This window comes from Numida meleagris, chromosome 4, assembly GCF_002078875.1.
Source record: "Numida meleagris isolate 19003 breed g44 Domestic line chromosome 4, NumMel1.0, whole genome shotgun sequence".
In the NCBI taxonomy this organism is placed as follows: Eukaryota; Metazoa; Chordata; class Aves; order Galliformes; family Numididae; genus Numida; species Numida meleagris.
This window is the reverse complement of record NC_034412.1, coordinates 62,811,007-62,832,144: the sequence shown is the minus strand read 5'-3', so window position 1 is coordinate 62,832,144 and position 21,138 is coordinate 62,811,007. Positions and strand designations below refer to the sequence as shown.

Genomic DNA, 21,138 nt, shown 5'->3' with positions numbered 1-21,138 from the left:
GTAAAATTCATCAGATAAATTACCCATTATGAATTATTCACAGCATTTTTCTGGAAATTTTAAATTAGTGCAAGATAAAGATCCTAATTTATTTCGCCTTTCCCTGAAGCACAAGAGTATGTGAGAGCTTCAGATAATGAGGCTTTGTTAAAACAGGATTTTCTTAAGTTTAAAGCACATCACTTTGGCCTTTATTAACAACTCACTTGGATGAACTTTATCGGATTTGTAGTTATGTTAATTATAAAAAGTGAAGTTGGAGCCATGTAAACCAAAGTCTTCAGCAAGCATAGCCTCGACTCATCAGGCTTGACTTGAGTCTCACGCGCATGCACACACAGAGCTTTCTCACAGGCTGCTATTGTCAGAAAATAAAATGCTGTCTTTACTGTGGGCAGAAAAAAAAAGGCCCAGCCAAGCTAAAAAACAAAACACAAATTGTGTGTTTTTCTGTTTGGTCTTTCTCCTGATGTCTCTTGACCTGATCACCCAGGGTGCCAGGAAGCATCCTCTATTAAGTACATTCATTCAGGCCATTCCTCTTCATTTTTTCCGATCTACCTCATGCTTGTATAAATGCATTGCTAATTGCTTGAGAATATCTGGTTACCACAATTCCTTTTGCTTGCGTAGCTGCTAGAGATTTCTATTGGGAATTGAGACAATCATCCCCAGTATTATCAGAAAGACCTTTCCTGCTGCCACATACCTGGCATCTCCTTTGTTCTTTCTGTAGTTGTTTTACAGACTCAAAAACACCTACCACCATAATTCATTTGCCCACATGAGATTTAACACACGCCCACACAACCTATACAGCACCCTAATATTCTGGCTTGTCCTTGCTCGCACTGGGACTAATGGCCACATGAAAGGAAGCCTGGGACTTAGTTTTAGCCTAGCAAATTTTACATTACAAACCCATACTTAGAATCATAGAATCATTTGAATTGAAGAGACCCTTCAGGGCCATCTAGTCCAACTCCCCTGCAGTGAGCAAGGACATCCACAGCTCCATTGGGTTGCTCAGAGCAACCTTTGTTGAAGTGCCCATAGCTTAACTACTTCTGACCTCAAAATAATGATAATGTTTCCTGTAAACCCAGAGAGATTCTGCATGAATGAGGGGAAGTGCAATTAAAAGTTGAGGATGAGCTCACAGATCCATAATGTGAAGCACTCAGCACCAGTTTCCATCTCCTTGCTCTCATGCCAAACACCTTAAGCCATTTGTTTCTGTGCCTACCACTCAAAGCACTGTCCTGGTTTAGTTTCATGAAAACTGCTCACGGGACTAGGCTAGGAATGATCACACGCCTTTTGTAATACTTGGCTGACAAACTTCCACCCAGAGAAGTGTCTGTTCCATAGCAGGAAGAGCTGGGAGGGCAATGAGCCACCATGGAGAGGCTGAGATGGCCCTGTGGAACCAGTATGGCTTACACATGGGTTTGTGCTGTAGAGATGAAGCATCATTTCAGTAAAATGTCAGACTTATTTCATCTAACAGATAAATAGAGAGAGCAATATTATTGCTGTTGAACACAGCAAAACGGACTGTAAAAAGAAAAGGCTTGTATGACTGGGGAGAGCTGCTAGAAGCGTGAGAGCTCTGTGTGACACCAAGTAGCAAACTGGACTCATGCATCCAGTGTCCTGGAGTAAACAAATGAGTAAATACACTGCTACACTCTCAGTGTAATTTCAAAATATTTAGGCCCTGCTTGGAACTTATTTTATGGAGAAGTAAATGCTTAGAGAGGGCTCACTGCAAGAAAAAAAAAAAACAAATCTCTTTTCAAATGGTAGCCAAGAATAAAGGTCGTAAATTTAAAAAGAGTGAAGTGGGTGAAGTAAGCAAAATAAAGATTAGCTAGTTAAGGGCAAAGTTGCACTGGGATTACGCTGTAACTCTACCAGATTTTCAAACCAGAACCTAAATTTTGCTTTCTTCAGATGGTTAGTGGACATGAATATGGTTGGTGCAAGCACACTGTGCAGAAACTCAGGCTGGTCATCAAGGATGATAAATGAACCTAACTTAATAGAATGAAATAAAAAGAGGGAAATTTAGATTTGATACCAAGAGAGGAGACTTTTGTCAGATTTTTTATACTGTGAAATAATACCTAAGAGAAATGGAGGAATGCGCTTGGGACATTAAAAAAAGTCAGACTGCTGAATGCATTTGCAGAGGTACAGCAGAAAACCACCTCTGATGGCAGGTGACCTTTTGTAATAGATCTTCCCCATTAATGTTTGTTTCTCCTTTCTGATCCTCCATATATGAGTCCACACATATTTTGCTTTGGCCCTTAAATGAGATTGCATGATATATATCAACTGTTGGAGAATAGGGATTGCTAAGGGGAGCTGATCTTCATTGTCCTTTTGTCATTATACGTGGAAGGAAAAGGAACCAAATTAATGGTTTCATTTCATTTTTATTCAGTCTACTCTAATATATTTTCATGTTTTGAATTGCAATTTCTCCCAGTTCACACTGTAGCCAGTATTGGAAAAGCCATTTCTTGTGTTTCTTAATATGCTTTAAGGATCTAGGGAAATTACAGAATTTAGCAGCTTTACTTCAGAAATCCATGTAAGAGCTACAATGACCACCGTAAGCTGCATGGTCACACTGGACAAATTGTTTGAGAGTTCAGAGAATTTACTTATATTAACATCTGGAATATAAAGTAGATAAAACCCATCAGAGAGTTGGAAATGTTTCATTTATCAGTAAATCCATTAAACTCTACTAAACGACATTGGCCCCTTCCCAGTTATGACAAAAGTTTCCATTACCAAAGGTTTAAAGAACCTCTGTTTTTTCCAAGCCTTTTAATATTTAAATGAACACTGGAGTTTCAAAAGATTCGGGATTAAACCCTGCACTCAGCAATCTGACTGAATGTCATACTGAAGACAGTTTGGTCTGTTAGTTGCATATAGAATAAAAAGAGAAAAAAGGTGGGATTTTTTCCTGAGTCCTTAACTACATACTTATGGCAGGAAGTCAGCCAAGCTGATAAGAAGTGGCAGGTTGCAAGCAGGTATGAACTTGACACATCCCCTGTCCCAGTCCTTTCTGAGTCCCCTTTCTGGAGTTGTTTTGTGTTAATATAGCCTCAAAGGCCCAGCTGGGTCTGGAGCAGATGCAGGGTATGCCACTTGTGAAGCTGTTCAATCAGTTAGCACACGAGGCGTGATTTTAGGTTGGTTATAGGTTTTTGTGCTAGTCCAGAGTGCCAACCTGTCTAAAGAGTTGACCTGTTGGAACCAGCAAGGTGTCTCGCATTTCTGTGTTACATGGCTATGCCCTTTTCAATCTAGAGCCCTGACACTGGTTGCATCGCATCATCAAACCACTGGCCTAGGCCTCATCTTGGCCTTTGTGCCCCAGAGAGGGAGTGGGATGGGAAAGCCCCGAGGGCCAAGCAGCTGAGATCTCGCAGAGCACTGGGCTCACTGCCCCAGCCCTGGCAGTCTGCAGGGGCGCGAGTGAATGCCAGGGAGATGGACATGGGAAATGGGTGCAGGGTGAAAGGGGTGCATTGTGCCAGGTCTCCCTGCCCCTGGGCAACTAAACCAGCATAAGCACTCTGTTCTGGCTGCATGTGATCTCCCAGCAGCATGCCTTTCCTCAGTGCCTTTGATCCTGCTGCTGAAATACTACTCCTGCTGTCAGCGTGGCACCAGGCCCCAGAATGTCTTTGAACCTCATGCCCTGGAAGCCAGGAGAACGCTCTCCAGAAGTATCCCTGCAGCACAGCGACCTACTATGCCAGGCACCTACTATGGCTGCAGCCAGAGTGCAGAAACCTGGCCAGAGCTGTTACTACCGTTGTGGTCTGGAGAAGTGTTTCAGAAATGCTGGTGTGCTTTGCCTGGCGTGCTTGGCCTAGGTCTGAGCAAAGCTGCAGCACTCCGTCTTCCTCCTACTGAAGCTCACATTTTTCCAGAAACCCTGTTAATTACAGATTTCGTCATGAGGTTCTGACTCTCCCTAGTGACCCCCAACTGACAAACAGTTGGTGAAAAGGACCCCTCTTCATCCCTTTGGAGATGTTTTGTCTGTATTACATGCAAAATAAGGGGATATTCTGCAGAATCTACCCTTTAACTTGCATGTCTGCAACTTCTTTGGGCCCAATGGCGCAGGCTGCCCAGGGAAGTGGTGTAGTCACTGTCCCTGGAGGTGTTCAAGAATGGTGTAGATGTGGCACTGAGGGACATACTTAGCGGGCACAGTTGGGCTGCATTGACATTGGACGAGATGAACTTAGTGGTCTTTTTCAACCTAAACGATTCTATTGACCCTACATGACTTTTTGCTCATCAGTAAAATCACACCAGAATTTATACTGGCATTTTCTGAGATGGATAGTGGGAGAAGGCACCATCAGTCTGGGGGCTTGGAGGCTGGGAAACGTCACTCGGTGACCTCTAGAGACCCTGCCTGGAGGAGGAGCGCAGCAGGGGACAGGGGTATTGGAGCCAGCACCGACTGTAGGCCTGCACATCCAGCCCAGGGCCTACAGTCGGTTGGTCTACATGTGGGCCCGCGCTTTGAAGAGACATGCTCGCTGTTAGCCTGAAGGTGTGACAGCACCGCAGTGGGCCAGGTGCTTCTCTGTGGTGGTTTTCTGTTTGTTGCTGCTACTGCTGTTTGATAACGGCAGGAAATGCAAAACGTGGGTGGAGCGCAGACAAACAGCAGCGGGGTCCGCACCCAGCCAACAGGAAGTCAGACCAAATTCATTCAAACGCTCCATTTCCACCCAACCCAGCTGTCACGCAGTGCCTCAGGTAACTGTGTAACTGTGTGTAACTGTGGTGCCTGTGGGAACGGCGCTCCGCCCTGCTGCCACGGCGCTGGGCCGTCACCAGGAGCACCCACAGGTGCCCAGGCGCTGCAGGGGCAGGGACACGAGGCGCTGCACCCGCGGCCGCCTCCCCTCGGCCCCGCTCCGGGCGCAAGTTGCGGGCTGGAACCAACGCTCCGGTAGCGCCCGGCACTCCCACGGCGCGCTCGCGGCTCTCAGCGCAAGGTCCGCGCTAGGGCTTCGTGCTCGGGCCGGCGCAGCGGGCTCCCGGCGGGGAGCGCCGGCCCGAGGCGGGACCGTAGCCCAGCGCACCCTCGCCGCCGCGGGGCAGCGACTCGACCCTGCCCGGGCGGCCGCCGTGGGGGCCCCGCGCCGAGCCCCGCCCCGCCGCGAGGAGGAGGAGCCGCCGCCGGCCGGGAGCGTGCGGCTCCGCTCGGCGCTGCGGGAGGAAGCGGCGCTCCCTCCTCCTTCTCCTCCTCCGCCGTCGCCGTCGCCACCCCGGCGGGGCTCCCGCCAGCGGCCGCCCCCGCCGCCCGAGGAGCTATGGGCTCGGCGGCCGAGCTGCTGCCGCCGCCCGGGGACTGCGAGCGGGAGGCGGGGGCGGCGCCCGTCCGGCACCGGCGGAGCCCGGAGGAGCAGGTCGGTACCGCGGGACGGGGGCGGCTGGGGCGAGAGGGAGAGAAGGGCCGGGCCGGGCTCCCGCGTGCCGCTCCGGCCTGGGGCCGTCCCGAGCGCAGGGAGCGCTGCGCGGGGCGGAGTGCCGCTCAGTTAGCGATCGGTCTGTGGGGCGGCGTCTGCGTTGTGTAAGCCGTGAAAATCAGTTCTCTGGAGTTCCTGCAGCCGTGCCCGCGGTTTTGCTCTCGGTTAACGCGCTGTCGAGAAGCTGACCCGTGGCCAAACGGCCGCGCGGGGCGGGCGGGGCCCTCGGTGCCGTCCTCGCCCCGGGACGCCGCGTAGCACCGCGGGGCCGCCCCGCGTCCGTCGCGGGGTAGGCGGGCGCCGTCGCCGTTCCTGGTAACTGGGAACCCCGCAGGAGCGCGCTGCTGGTTCGCCGCCGTATCTGAAGCCCGTATTTTAGGGAACGTATTGTAACTAAGGGAGAAATGGATCGGTTCGTTCCTGAGCTCCCCTCGCCTCCCTGGGTACGCGTGCTGGCTGCGTGCCTGCAGCGGGCAGTTCCCTTCGGGCGCGGGCGGAGCCGCGTGCGCTCCCCGTTGCTCGCTGTGGAGGGGCTCTGCCCGGCGCCGCGCGTGGCTGCTTGGCTGCGGCACGGGCTGTGCGCTGCTCGGACAGCGGCCGTTCCTAACGTGCCTTCGCTGACGTCTTAGTTAGAAATGTATTTCTGTTTCATGCTTCAGTGTAGTGATCCACTGTGAATCTCTTGAGAAGGGCAAACTGAGAGAAATGTACCGCGGCTGAGAACCGCACAGGGGCGAGCAGAGCTGCCGGAGTACATCCCAAACTCATGTTCAGACCGTTTCATTTAATTTGTTAATTATTTCTCCAGAAATTTAACATAAAAAAGTTATGACTGTGCTGAACCAGAAAGCTGGGAACAGCTGAATGTGTGGTGGCACCCAGCACACCTGCATGACCTCATGGCCAGCAGCGTGGTGCTCTTGAAAGACACCGGACTTAGAGGATTCTCCTGGTGACTGTAAGTCTGTTTGTCTGTCTTCAAGCCCTTCGCTGGGGAAGTGGAGCAAGCAGGTCACGTACCCAGCGTGAGAGCGGGCTGGCTGTAGCTCCTTGCAACACAGGAGAGTCAGGATGTAAATAATAATACATACACCCTTTAGTATCTTTTTTAAAATAAGAATAGCCTTTTGGAAGTCTATGAAATGCCAAACCCCGTAGGTTTGATACTGCATCACAGCTTGTGGCAGTAAGGTCAGCGAGGACCTGTGTAATGAAGTCTATGAGAGGTACGTTTCTGGAAGAACAGAAGGATATGTTACTAAATGTAGTGCACGGCCTGTGGAATTCATTATTGAGGTAGGCTATAAAATAACCTACTTCGGTGATGAGATTTAGAAGCTGAACAGGATAGTGATGTGATTAGTATTCTCTGTAGGTTTGCATGCAAAGATGAGGATTACCTGTATGGTAGTCTCTGAAGCGCTGAAGAACTGGGGTCATTGTCTTCCACCTCTCCTTTATTACCACTGCAGGTGTAATCATCTAATAAGCCTTACTGGGTTAAAGCACTAGGTAAGAGTAGACAGATGAAATACGTGCAAGTGTGTAGTCATGAAAGGTGAGGCGGAAGTCCTGTGTTAGAGGGTACAGCAGTGTGTCAGCTGGGAGGTGAGCGGGCCTCGTAGCGCCCATGGGAAGGTGGAGAAGCTGTGGGAGGTGCGATGCGCAGCCTCTGCCTATTTCTGGGTGCTGCAAGCAGTTGTGAAAGGGGCTTCCAAAAAGCTGCCCACTGTGCAGGTAAAGCACAAGAATTGTTTTAAGAACAGAAGGAATGAGGGTAGATTGCTTGTAAGTGTAAGGCAATGGCAGAATTCCAGGTTGATTTGCTGAAGGCAGGGTTTCCACCTTAAGTAAGTTGGTTGAGGATAAACAGAATCCAAAGTATTGTCAGGAAGCTGAGCTAAAACCATCACTCCCTCCTAGAAGATGTCTAAATGTGGAGTTAATATGCAATACGTGTGTTCCTAAGTAGATAAATTAGCTTAGATGGTCACCTCCTTATTCAAAAAGGTTAGAGAGGCTGTGAGTGCCCCATCTCTGGAGGTGCCCAGGACCAGATTGGATGGGGCCCTAGGCAGCCTGAGCTGGTGAGGGGCAACTAGCCCATGGCATGGGGGTTGGAACTGAGTGGACCATTTGGAAGCTTAGGAGGAAGTACCTTCCAACCTAAGCCGTTCTGTGATTCCATTATAAATGGGTTTTGGTGTTTCCCATTGAGAATTATTTTGAAGAAGGTGTGGATGTCTTAGCTGAAGTTTTTCAAATCCAGAATTTTTTGAATATGTTTCCAACATGCTGTATCACTGGTGTTTCTCCAGCTGGAAAGAATGAGCCAGAGACAAAATTAAAGGATGCTTTCAGCAGCTTCATGGTCTCTTTCATGTAATTGTTTTGTTTTTCATGGGACTATATAATTTTAGTCACAAGTCAGCAGAGGCCAAGAATGTTTTAAATAGACTAGTATGCACGGAAACTGTGGTGCCTAAGGCTAGAAACTTCTTCCTACTTTATTCTATGCTGAGTTAATCTGAAAATTGTAGGCTTCTCCTGCTTGTTGCTCTTAGGATTTGTTTCTGAACTGGAAAGAGCAATACCTGGTTGGATGGCTTAAACCAAAATTTGTTCTGGATCTACTAACGCCTTAACTTTACTGCAAAGGTTCATAACTGTGTAGTAATATCTTACAATGACTTTCTAAAAAACATTATCACAGAATCATAGAATGGCTTGGGTTGGAAGGGACCTCAAGGATCATCACATTCCAGTCACCCACCAGAGTGAGTTTTCTGAGAATTGACAGTGTTTTAAGAAAAAAAAAAAAAGTAAATAAAACCTTCAGACGTACCTGTAGAGTCTACAAGAGATCATATCGCGTGCCCTGCTTTCATAATATGAAGATCCTCCTTGCTTAAAGACAAAAGTGCCTGGAGATAGAAGTGAACAGATATTTCTCCTCCCCAAGAGGAAGGATTAGCCATTGCTGCTCTGCAGCAAGTCAGAGGGTTAATACCATGCGGAATGTGTAGTGGGTTGTACTTTTTTCTGGCTCCAGCTGATCACTTTTAGTGGGGAAACATATCCTGTAGAAGATTGATTGGAAATGACTTCTGGTCCAATTTCTGGGTGAGATTGTAGCATGGTGGGGATCAAGGTACAGGAACAGCAGCAGATTCATTCCCTGTGTTTTAATGTAGGCTTATTTTTGGATTCCCATTTCCTTCTGTGCTGGGACTGCAATATTGTTTATCAGCTAAAGGCTGTATTGCTCTTGGAGTTTTATCTGCTCTGCACATGCAGAAGTTCATCGCCTGGAAAAGCCTTTTCATCTCCCTGATACACAGCTGCTCCTGGTGGATAGAAGTTTGTTGCGGCAACTGTTGATCCTAAACTTCAGTTGCCATGAAAGCTGAATAAAGCTAATACATTGCTGTTGACTTTCGTAGGTTGTTGCTTGTTTCTATAGCAACATCTTGGTTCTATTTTATAAATGATGATGTCTAAATTCTTGGCTGTGAAATAAACATTAACTCAATCTTCATTTTGCAAGTTTTCATTGAAAGTCTTTGTTTAAGAATGGCATTTTTACTGATAGCTGTTGTAAAGTAGTTTTCGTAACAGTAAAATACTGTAAAGTCGCTTTATTCCACGGTTTTTGGATTTACTATTTACTTCTTTTTTTCCTCTCCAGAGGAAAAAAATGAACTTAGTTTTTCACCACCTTAGTTTTTCATTTGGAAGTGATGTATGACTTTTTTTCTCCTTTTCTAATCTATCAATCCTGTAATAGTTAAATATCAGATTAAAGTTAGCCTAGAGAAATGAACCTGGTTGATGTTCTCCAGACAGTTTAAATACGTTTGTTTGCTTAATAGTGTGTTGGCTGAGTATCAAGATCTTTTTACCACTTAGTTACAAGGTCAAATGCTAGACTTCAGTTTCATACTAACAAATAACGTGAACAAATACCATTTTCTTCCTGCTACAACAGAAGAGGAAGAAAATCTGATTTGTAGTGAACCTATTTGCCCTACTTGAGCAAACTTAAAGTCTGTTCGTGGCTGTGCACAGGACAATCATCTGTGTGAATATAAGGAAATTTGGGTACATTGTGCCTCCCTGACCTCCGTTATGTGCAGGTGTGCGCAATGGTTGTACCAAACAGAAGCTGGTCTCTTGTTTTGGAGCGGAAGGGAGCTTGTGGTTTCTTTTGGCATGGTTTCTGTCATCTGCTTGCTTTCTTTTATTTTTTTAGATTGAGCTCAAAGTGTTTTCAGTTTTAGTTTGTGTTCTCTAAAAGAGATGACTTTGTGAGGCTGTTTTCTGAACATTAGTGTTGAGCTTTCAAAAGTACTGGAGTATATTTTTCATTAAGCACCCATGTTGCTGAAGTCACATCTTAGTGGCTTTTTGACATTGAAGTACATGTGGGCTTTAGCTATCAGATACGCCACCTGTTCCCTGGCGTAAAAATAACCACGAGTGAAGTAAAATAGATAGTGAGCATTTAAATACTGAAGAAGAAGTTTCTTGTGTTTAAAAAAAAAAAAAAAAAAAAAGTATGGGCACAGAATCATTAAGGTTGGAAAGGACCTCTAAGATCACCTAGTCCAGACATCAGCCTATTGCCGTCGTTCATGTAGGTGATATCATTGTGTTTCTTGGTTACAAATGTTTTAATCTTTCATTTAAAAGTTGTTAACCACATTTGTTATTAAACTCAAAAGGAGGTTCTTTTGTAACAAAAAAGTATCTTAAACATGCCATCTCTTTTTCTTTTATAACAGCAAATGTCACCAGTTATCATCTGAAGCATGTTAGAAACAATTTGGAGACACTGCTGCTTCTGTGGTTGAAGTGAACTTTATGGATACCTTTTTCCCTGTCCTTTCCTTTTTCCCCACCAGCCCAGCATCATTTTTCTAATTGTAAAATCACCAGCTTCTACACCCACAGCACATGGAGAGCAGTTACTTTCCCAGTCCATCAGACTTCTTTCTCTTTTGTTGTTGGAGACCATGTTTCCTCAACTCTCTTTGAAGCAGCAAGGAGCTGGTAGGTTTGTGCTCAGCCTGGTGTTGTTGCTTAGTTGAGTGTGGGGCGGGAATTCTTCAAACTATCTCAGCAAAAGAGCATTAGGATTTCTTCCATTCATTAACAGTGAAAAGTAGGAAGAGGGATGTTGGTTGTTTGGTTTTGAATGGTGTTCCCTCGCAGTAGTTGAATTTAAAAAAAAAAAAATCCTGAATCTTTAGGTGGAATAGGTTCTTTGTGTTCATCCACTCCATCCTGCTACAGAACAAAGGCTGTTGAACTTCATCCAATTATTTAACTCAAATCAGTTACTTAGGATTTTTTTACACATGCGCATATATGTGCACCCCACACAAAACCAACCATCTCAAGATCTTTTAAAGTGCAGGCCATGCTGCTGCTTCAGCAGGTGAAATACCAGGAAGACAGGACATAGCTTGAATCATTGCTGTCATCATAGGGCAGTACTGAAGTTGCAAGGCTGAGAAATGTTGCAGCCACCTTGGAGCTGTTCAGGTTATGGTTCTCCATCTAGCTCACTCCCGTCTTTTTTTCCAGGTGGCCCCACAGCATCTCACCTGTCACATTAGCCTGGTGGCAGGGGATAGGCAATGAAGCTGGCCATAGGGAGGCTGGCAGGAGGCATCAGCTTGAATCATTGCTGTCAGACCACTTTTGTCACCCCAGGGATCACCCTGGAAGGGATGAGCCAATTGGTCCAGCAGGCAGGAGCCTGAGAAGCACGCAGAGTGGTGCTGGTTTAGATCTGATATGATCTGTGTGTGGGCACTGAGTCCACCATGTCCAGCGCATGTGGGATGCTGTGTGTGGGCAGCTTCTCTGTCGCCTGCAGGGGGAAGTGCCGCAGCTGCAGCCCCACTGCATAGGAGAAGCTCCAGGCCCATCCCAGCAGGGCCTTTTAAGGACATCTGGGTGCTGTACAAAGGCAACGCTGGTGCTGTCCTTCAGCAAGCTAGTGGTGCTGACTGCAGAAAAGGAGAAATGCTAACTCTGTAATTCAGTGCTCTCTTGGATTAACAACAGGAGAATTCTACAGACACATTGGCAATGTACACATCCCCCTCAGATCTGCGTCCTCCATGGGCTCAGGAAGCCATTCTGTACAGGCTGTAAATTGTCAGGTAGGTACTGAATGCTCTCAGCAGTTTGAGGAAAAAAGACCCTAAGCTGGATGCATTGCACTTAGGTGATTCAGGCAGGGATTGGCCTTAAACAGTTGTGAGAAGCTCAGTGCTACCTTTGTCCTTCTCTCCTAAGGAATAGCATGTGAAGCATTTCAAAGGTGGCTTTTAGGAGGAGGGGTTATCTTCTATGGGGATCTCTGGTTTCTCCGTATGGCCAAAACAGTCTTGCCCTAAAGGAGACAAGCTCGAAAAGCTGCTGCTGTCAGAGTTGTGTGAGCGGCCTCTGCACGTCCTGTGGGAAATGCAGGCTCCACGCAAACTGAGGTAGCTGTGAATTTGAGTGAATGTGACGGAATTTTGCCAACAGCAAAGGTAGTGGTCAGAATACATATAATTTTGTGTGTTGCGGTGATGACGGACATAACTGGTGAAGCCACAGCCCGATGTTTGTTGGATTCAGAGGGCTGAGCTGACTTCACCTTTTTTGTTGTTTTAAAGCTTGCCGTGAGAAACACTGACTTACGAGGGAGGTTTGTCTCAGAAGCACTTTACAGTTGTGGGAACTTAGGCTCAGCGTCTGCTCTTCAGAGACTTTTATCTGGGGAAAAAAGTCCATTTGCTGGCATCTGCCTCAGGGAGAGGTGCAGCAGGTTCTCCTTACAGCATCGCCACCCGGAGCCACGTGGCCTTAGTGGCTGGGTACTTTTGGTCACAACCTTTTTCCGAGTTTGGATCTTCAAGTTCTGGCTTTCTGCCAGTGAGCTGTGGGAGGTGGTCAGCAACAGCTTTGCAGATGGAAATGCCTCCTTTTGAATAGTGAGGGGAATCTTGGACACCACCCATCTGAAAAGACAACCAAAAACGGAGCACTTGGAGATCTGCTGTGGGCGTGCGCGGGATGCGGCACACGTGCACACAGCAGGAAGCGTGACAAGGCACAGGCACTTCCCCTTTAGTTCCCCGTGAGAACTCTTGTGTTTAGCTGTAAAAATTTAAAGTCAAAAATAGAAACCAAGCACCACGTGTTTAAAAAGGAGAACGTGTACATATTATGCTAGTAATTTGTACATGCTAAAGGAATATAAAATGAAGAAGAAACAGGCATTGAAGTCATATACAGTGGCTGTGCATTTATGTAAAGAATTTCACTAACGTAACTTGCTTAAGAGGGTGGATGGTCCCACTACGTATAAAATAAAATCACGTTTCTATGTTTTCCTGTTGTGGCAGTGTCTTTCTAGCTGCAGGCCAGCTCCGTACAGAAAAATAGCCCAGTGGAAGTTAAGAGTCAGCTGGGAATTGTGTGCCTGCTGAAGGCAGCCAACTTCTAAAAATGCTTTTGGAAAAGTACTTTTGGAAGAAAAGGAGGAGCTGTTTGGTTCTGAGGATGTGCTGAGGGCTGCTGGCACGCCTGCATGGCTCTGTGTGGTTTTACTGTCTCACTGGAAGTTAATAAGAGAACTTCGAGTGGCGAAGTTTGTCTAATACTTGTTATCCGTCTGGAGTGTTGCAGTGTTATTGATGCTTGCCCTGCTGGTTCTGTTTAAGTTCCACCTCTGAAGAAACCTGCTTTGTCCAGCGTGTGAAGTGATTATGCAGTAGGGAAGAAAACTGCCTCTGTGTTTTGTGGGCCGTCGTGTTTCCAGTTGCACTTGTTTTGGCAGAGTTGCCTGGAGCGAGGCATACTCAGCCTGAATCAACTGCAGTAGACTAAGTTTTGCAAGTTCCCATTACCTTTCTGAAAGTTTATGTAAGCTGTTTAAAGCATTTGGAAAATTGACTTCACACTTATTTTGTAACTCAGCATGTGCTTTTCAGTCTCCTTTCCTAGAAGCAAGTTTTGCCTAATGGCTGTCAGAATTCATGACTCCACCCGTGTTTGAGAAGGAAAGGGTGAGCTGATATTTTCTGAAAAAACAGAAAATAAAACCCCAAAACACTGATGCAACATTGCCTCTGTACCCTGCTTTAACAGGCTCTATGCAGATTGTTGCTGTTGGCTTATCCAAGCAGAATGACAAGGCCAGGGAAGTCCCAAATCACCTGGTAGCAGAAGTCAGAGATGCTCTCAGCGTGGGCTTGTGCGGTGCTTGGTACGGCAGCTGGCCAGGTGACAAGGCGCTGATGTAAGCGTGACTGCTGGTATCCCCGCCAGTGCTGTGCTCCGCTCAGTCTGTGCCAAGGCTTCTGGCGTGTTGAGGAGTGCTGTTTGTAACCCAGAGGCAAAGATGGGGTTTGTTATTGCCTTGTTTTTCCCTTCCTGGTTGCGCTGGCTGCTAGCTTGAAGCCTGAGCTACTTCTCAAGATAATGTCGTGGGTCTGCAGCTCAACAGTGGTCCCACTGAGAGCTGCTCTCTGATCCCTCTGCCGTCCCATAGGCTTGTGCTCCTCCCTATGGCATCTGAATGCAGGAAGCAAATGTATTTTTCCTTCCCGGTACATCCTTTCTGTTTTTCCTAATTGTTGCAATCAATATACCACTTAGGCTAATCGTTTCATGTTTCTGCTCCATCTCCCTGCAGTCTTTGAGGAAAGAGGAATGAGAGTTCCCATAAAAACACTTCGCTCTCATGGCAGCAAGCATCCTGCCATCCGGAGTCTGCTTTGTAAGCCTGGGCTTGCCTCTACCTTTCTTGAAAAAGCTGATCTTGAGACACTGGAATCAAAGGGAAATTAACAGTTACATGAACGATGAGTACAATTAAAGACAAAATGCTGAAAGCTGGAGGTTTTCATAGCCACTGAGGGGGAGGAAAATGACCTGTGCTTGAGAAGCAGGCTGAAAAGAGAAGAGGTAGGTGGCTGTCAGCACCCAGTGTAAAATGCTGGAGTTCTCAGAGGTTAGACTCTTCTGTAGAACTGCACAGAAATTGAATACAATATTCATTACAGTTTAGGCTTCCTGTACCCTTCCTGTTCTGAGATTCAGTGTTGAAACTTAAACAAGAATCTTTATGAATATGCAAATAAAAAATTGCCCAAGCACACAAAGGTGAGGGACTGTATGCTGATTTTTTTGTTTTTTTGAGTTTTTTTTATTTTTCATTATCAGCTGTGGTGGTTTGCCCAACCTTCGTTCAGCCAGTGGGTGATGTATTGTGGCTTTAAGTTTGGCTCACAACACAGTATCAGCTTCCTTTTGTCTTCAGTGGGTGACTTTCTGCAGGAATGGGTCTTCATCTATTATTTGCTGTCTAACAGAGAGCCTGGTGCTGCTATGGGGTAGGGTTTCTGCTTCTTGCTGAGTCTGTGCCATGTAACCAGGGACACAGAGTGGCTTTCATCCTCAAAGACGTAATTGAAGATGCGTGTTTGCTTTGAATCCAGGAATTGACTAATTGCACATGAGGTTTACAGACAATTTGTTGGAGTTATTGATCAGCTGACTGAAATATTGATGAGTAGTTGCTGTTTGTGTTTTCATTGCTGCCTAATGGAAGGATTAGCAAACGCACGTTCATCGTCTTGAAAGTGTGCTCAAATCGTCATACCCAAACATAAGGCAATAAGGTCTTGTGCAATGGATCTCTGGACACTGGGGAACTAGAGATGAGATTTCACGCTCTAATCTGGTTAAAATATACATGTTGAATCAATATCTTTGGTGCATGTTTTTTGCAGTGATATTTAACCATGATATCTTCATCTAAAGATGTTGTTCTGCCTTGGTACAAATTTGCACCATGATTTTTCTTTTTGGAAACCCTGCAGAACTTGCTTCCCATCCCTCTTTCTTTGTACCACCACTCTGTTTGCATATTTCCTTGCTTACCTTGAATTGTTTTCTGTGCCAACATCAGGATGGATGTTTGCCCTCTTCCTTGTCTAATTCTCTGTCCTTCTGGTGTCCTTCCATCAGAGATGATGGTAGCCCTGCAGTTGTGCTGCAGTGCAAAATACTTAATAGTTCGTGCTTACTAGTTCTGAATTGTTCCTGTGGTTCTGAAGATATTCAGAAAATAATGTATAACAGACCCACTTCAGTCTGAAATGATGGAGCTCTGATGGGATTTCATTGGCCTGTCCACGTTGGGCTGATGGGTGTGATGTATGACCTGTGGGAGAGCTGTATGCCCTAGAGTGGTATCTGGAAAGGAGACAGGCTCGCACGCTTTTGTTGTGTTACTTCAGGTGTTCTGAGTGTGGACCAGTGAGTCTCATCCTTAACATTGTACCTGCCTCACAAGCTATATCACAGTTTCAGTTTCTTGATATAATGAGTGGCTTTCTTGCATGTATATCTTATTTTTATAGAGTAGAATGTAATCAGGCGAGACTTGTTCATGTGGATCATAGTAATAAGAACTGATAGTACAATGTATTTCTTGTCTTCTGTCTGCAGGTCCAGCAAGAACAAAGAAACCACGCCACGGAACCTGTAATAGACGATTATAAAAAGATGGGGACTCTCTTTGGCGGTCTGAACAAAAGTCTTATCAGAATAGGCTTCACAAGGATGTATTTTGGAGAACGGATAGTAGAACCTGTAATAATTATATTCTTCTGGGTTATGCTCTGTTTTGTCGGCTTACAAGCTCTTGGACTGGTTGCTATTCTGTGCCTTGTCATTATTTATGTACAACAGTAACATTTTATAGGTGGCCATTGCTGGATTCTGTATTTTAACACTGTCAATCCACTGTCTCAGTGGATATATATGTTTAAGTAAATGGGTGGCATATCAAAAGTTGCAATGTTTCAAATTGTTTTTTTGCTGAACTTTCAAGATTTGGTTTGAAGGGGACTGAAATTATGAATTTTAAGCAAAGTCAGTAGTCCTACTATGTCTTGACAGGGCGCGCACACACACACACACACACACACACACACACACACACACACAAAAAAAAGGAAGGAAGATGAAAAATGCTCATCACATAACTGTACCCAAAGTGATATTCCCTTTTCTACACTGTTGGCACCTTAGTCCCCTGATTGGCTTTTTATTTCTGCTACTCTCCCCCTTCCTGCAATTTTCTTGCTTTGCATAGTGAAAATTTCCTGTCTGATTTGAAAAGGACACTTGATGTGAGTGTCCTGTTTCATCGTTGGGGGACTGTGTGCTGTTTGTTCTCTGAGTCTGCATAATTTCCTAGTTTATTGCCAAAAAGCTAGATTTACACAAGGGAGGTTTGCTAAGAAACCTTCAATGATAAATGCTCTGAAGTGGAGACAACTTCCTCACGTAAAAGCAACTTTGCCTAGTACAGTTTATAGCTCCTCCAGGAAGTAAGGAATACAGAAAACTGCTTGTATACTAATGCTGGTGACTTTGCACAAGACTTCAGCTGTTGTTTAGGGCTAGGGAGGAATCACAATCGCAAACGGAATAATGTAGTTCTGCCTTGGTTTTGGAAATGTACTTAGCTTCTGCTGCTCTATTTTTTTCCTTGCTCTTCCCCACATCCCTCCTCCTGAAGATAAATATTTGGCTAATCCATGGACTTTGTAAGTAGTTATAACTGCAGTCTTGGGAATTTGCCATTCCAGACAGTGCTGCTAGAGTACTGTCTGCTTCCTCTGGGGTCTTGTATGAAGTGTCTGAACAACCAGAGAGATAACAGACAGGAGCTGTTAACACTTTCCTCCTCTGCTGCACCGTGGACCAAATGCAAACTAGAGGATTTGCATACATAAGCAAATCAGTCTTGTTTCCTCCTGCAAGACAAGAATGTAGTGAAATCAAGTGGTCATTTTACTTACTAGCCTTAATTGACTTATTTCCAAAATAGGCAGCAAAATGCCTATCAGTAGATGGATGTCATGGGCAATGCAAACTTGAGATCAGGACTGAAGAATAGGTGCAAGATTCTCTCTGGCTCCCTAAGAGCCACACCAAGGACATACTGAATATTTCAGAGTTGGATGTGCTCATTTAATGGAAAATAGTAAAACGAGATGGAATCTTTTCTAAATAGGCTACAAATCTATTATTTGCTGTATATTACTTTTAGTAATAAATTTGACTACATATTTGACTTCATCTCTGGCAGAATGAAATTCTACATTTACTTAGAGATGAAATATAAAATGTAAAATTTACAAGAAACTATGTAAGCTTTTGCAATGATTTTTTTTTCCTAAACTTTTTTTTATATTAGCAGCAGTCAACAACAGATAGCTTATAGTCGAAAATGCTGAGTCTTATCCAAAGACCTTTGAAGCTAAGTGTAGTCCCTTTGTGGTTCCTGTGTCACAACTGGATTTGCAGAGCAGATTTTATGCCAGTGACATGGATCATGTTGCTTGCTGGGCTGTATTTCCACAGCCCTTGACCCCAGTCCTTACAGACTTTTCTATTACAGAACTGACAGCTGTTTAGTAGTGCAGTGAACACAAAGGCTTAGCTCAGGCACCTCTAACCTGTGGGCCACGTGCATACTGTGGCCCACTCCCTTTCACCACCCCAGAATAGTCTTAATTTTTCTAACAAGTAGTTCTGTTGTGGGGAGCTCCTGTCCAAATGTTCAGATGACCTTGGCTGTGGGAGGCTGTGGTGAACCAGTAGGACAGAATGGGTGTGAGATGGAGGCCTAGGGTGTGTTTGAATGGCAACCTGTGTCGACTGGCACCTGGTTCAATAGTCACACTGGTGGCAGGGAAGTGTTTGGCAACAGGAGGTGTACCTTCATACACGGTTTTGTTACTCACAGCTGGAACTCCAAAAGCAAACAGCAAGCACATGCTGGTGGCAGGAAGCTCTGTACTCAAGTGCCTATTGTAAACTTTGTCTTTTGTTTCAATCCCTTGGAAAGCAGAACACCTGTTTACACTGTTGCATATTTATATAGCTATACTGGTGGGTTTGCGTGTATTCTTCTCCTCTATAAGGGCTGTATTACAAAAGCATCTTGTCATTTAAAAAAAAAATTCCTTTCTTCCCACAATCAAATTATTGTTCAGAGAAACTCATCCAATTCCTTTTGTCTTGTGGGGAAAAGCGTCGGTGTGATATCCTCATTGCAGTAGTACTTGTGTGAAGACTGTATTGTAACACAGCATGTAGTGTTCTTGACATGGTGATTTTGGTCTGTGTGTTAGGAACCGGGAACAATGAATCGAGGGTGTGACTGACAAACTAAGGAAGCTGTTTATATGCATGTAACCTTTTATTATGTGTATAATATGACTGTTTCATTCATGAAGTCACTTAAGTTTTTCTTTTGATGTTCATGTCTCTATACTTGTAATGTACAGTAAGGTGACTTTTGGACTAAGGTTGTGTATGGTGAATGTTTGATACTGTTTCTCTTAAGGATGACTACTTACATCTTGTCCTTCATACATCTTCTAAAATATTTTAAAACCCAAAAGAATATCTCTGTTAATGGAGTTGACTGAAAGCAAGGGGGGAGAAACAGTTCTGTCTGGAAAATACTCCCTCACTTTCGCTCTTTCAGTATCATACATTCCATTGTATATAAGAATTGACACAGTTGTTCATTAGTTGTTCATTTGTTGCGTGTTTGGTTTTTTTTTTATGATTGCTAAATAATCTCTGTGCCGTTTGCAGGAAAGGAAAGAGTACATAAGGAATAAAGGACTGAGATATAATCAGATCCAGAGAGTGGAAAATGGAACACAGTGAAATAATGCTTATATGCAGGCATGTCCAACCCATGTCCAGCATACGGCCAGGCCCAGCCTGTCCTGTGGCTGCCCCTGCTCCACCATCACGGTGGTGGCTCTGCCCTGCTGAGCAGCCTAGCCTGGGCCCAGGCACACACCCATTGCTCAGCAACAGCCAAACATTGCTGTGTGATTGGCACTGTCTGGGCTGAAACCAGCTGGGGGAGGGCACAGTGCAGTGCTGACTCAAGTGATGGCAAATAAGTTTATGCATTGTTGATGCACTGGCTAAACACAGTCCTGTGAAGAATGAAAGATATGTTGCTGTGCTTTCTGTTGTGATAAAGGAATCTGAGGTATTGAGTTGCAATCAGATACTCAACTCAAAAATCTGATCATGTCTCTTTACCAGACTTATGTATGTTTGAGAAAAATATCCCTCGCTTCACTGTCACGCCTTATTCGTGTCATCACTTTTGGCAGTATGTACATTTGTGAACAACTTTTCAAGAATGAAGCACGAGAAGAGTAAAATTTCATCAAAAATATCTGATGAACACCCTGAGAGCTCACTATGAATTGCAGCCACTTCCATCAAACCAGCCTGATGTGTTAGTTTCACAAAAACAGGGTCAAATTCCCACTCACTTTATGATTTTGTTGCTCTCTTTTTTTGTGTTTTAATAAAAAAAAAATAGTTTGAAGTTTAGTTACAAATATTAACTATATTATATATTTTTTATGTGGCCCACCACAATTCTTCTTCACTCAGCGTGGCTCAGGCAAGCCAAAAGGTTGTATGTATGAATTAAAAGTGCTAAAATAAATCTGTGAATTTGTGCCAAGAAGAGGGGGAAATAGGTAAACAGTCCTTGCGTTGTGTTCTTCCTTCCATCCAAATTTAGTTCTAAGGCATCAGGAGCACCAGGCGTTCCTGGTATATTCCTCTAGTTAAAAATTCCTATTTCTAATTTTCCTAGTTTTCTATTTTTAATTTTCCTAATTTCTATTCCTCTAGTTAAAAATTGGAAGGTTAATTTAGTTCAAGAAAAAAAAAGACAATATTGGTTTTGTCTATATAGTTAAAATGAATAGTGTTGCTATATGTGATTGTTATAACTGAAAGCACCTTGATGCATCTGTGCGTAGGACTGCATGAAGGAAAGACGTCCCCTCGGTCTGCAATAAACAACCTGATGTCATTCCTGTTGGTCAGTGTGACACATAAAAAGCTCTTACATAACCTCTGTTTTTTAAAAGATGGGCTCCTTGTTACTGTTTCACACCTGCCCAGTGCCTGAATGTCTGAACTACTGTGTACAGAGAAGAAATGCTACAGAAGGGAGAGTGCTGGAGAACTCTGCACTGAAAAATCATCACATTGAAACTGTCTTTTAAAAAGCAAAAATCACGTTTCTTAACAACTCTGTATTAAGTGAATCCTGTGGAAAGCACTTTGTTATTCTTTGTAATAAAAATGTATTGTCATCAACGAGAACTGAATTCTTTGTGGTGCTTTGTTCAGGGCTCGCTCTTCTCAGATTTCATGGTAGGCCCAGATGAAATGGGACAGCATTCAAATTCCCTGTGAAATCAGCTGCTGGAGAAACAACTGCAGTACCAGAGCTGAATGAACTATATCACGTCTTCATGGTTGAGTGTATAGCAAGTTGCGCTGAATTGAGGAAGGGGGAGGAAACACTGCTAACAAATAATGGTAACATTGTGCTGTAAAGTAGTTACCCCTTCACTGCATATCTCTGTTTGGTACCCAGAGCAGCCTCTGGAGGAACCAGATGTGGTCAGCGGTGTGAAAAACAGTGACGGTTGCTGTGCCACAAGAAGGTTTGGGACTTTTCATTTGT

At 44.7% G+C, this 21,138-nt stretch overlaps 1 protein-coding gene across 1 annotated transcript; it reads left to right on the top strand.

The window, feature by feature from the left end:
- On the top strand, positions 4,383 to 20,768 carry C4H4orf32 (chromosome 4 C4orf32 homolog). The gene is made up of 3 exons (XM_021395496.1): positions 4,383 to 4,547; positions 5,013 to 5,468; positions 16,047 to 20,768. Exons 1-3 carry the CDS (start codon positions 4,383 to 4,385, stop codon positions 16,290 to 16,292), a joined length of 867 nt encoding a protein of 288 aa, XP_021251171.1. The 3' UTR covers positions 16,293 to 20,768.

Excerpts from the sequence above, each read along its gene's own strand:
- C4H4orf32 (XM_021395496.1), top strand. The coding sequence starts at position 4,383 with ATGGATAGTGGGAGAAGGCACCATCAGTCTGGGGGCTTGGAGGCTGGG. Across the intron at positions 4,548-5,012 it reads CAGCCCAGGGCCTACAGTCG|CGCCCGGCACTCCCACGGCG; the intron begins GTTGGTCTACAT and ends ACGCTCCGGTAG. Across the intron at positions 5,469-16,046 it reads GGCGGAGCCCGGAGGAGCAG|GTCCAGCAAGAACAAAGAAA; the intron begins GTCGGTACCGCG and ends TTCTGTCTGCAG.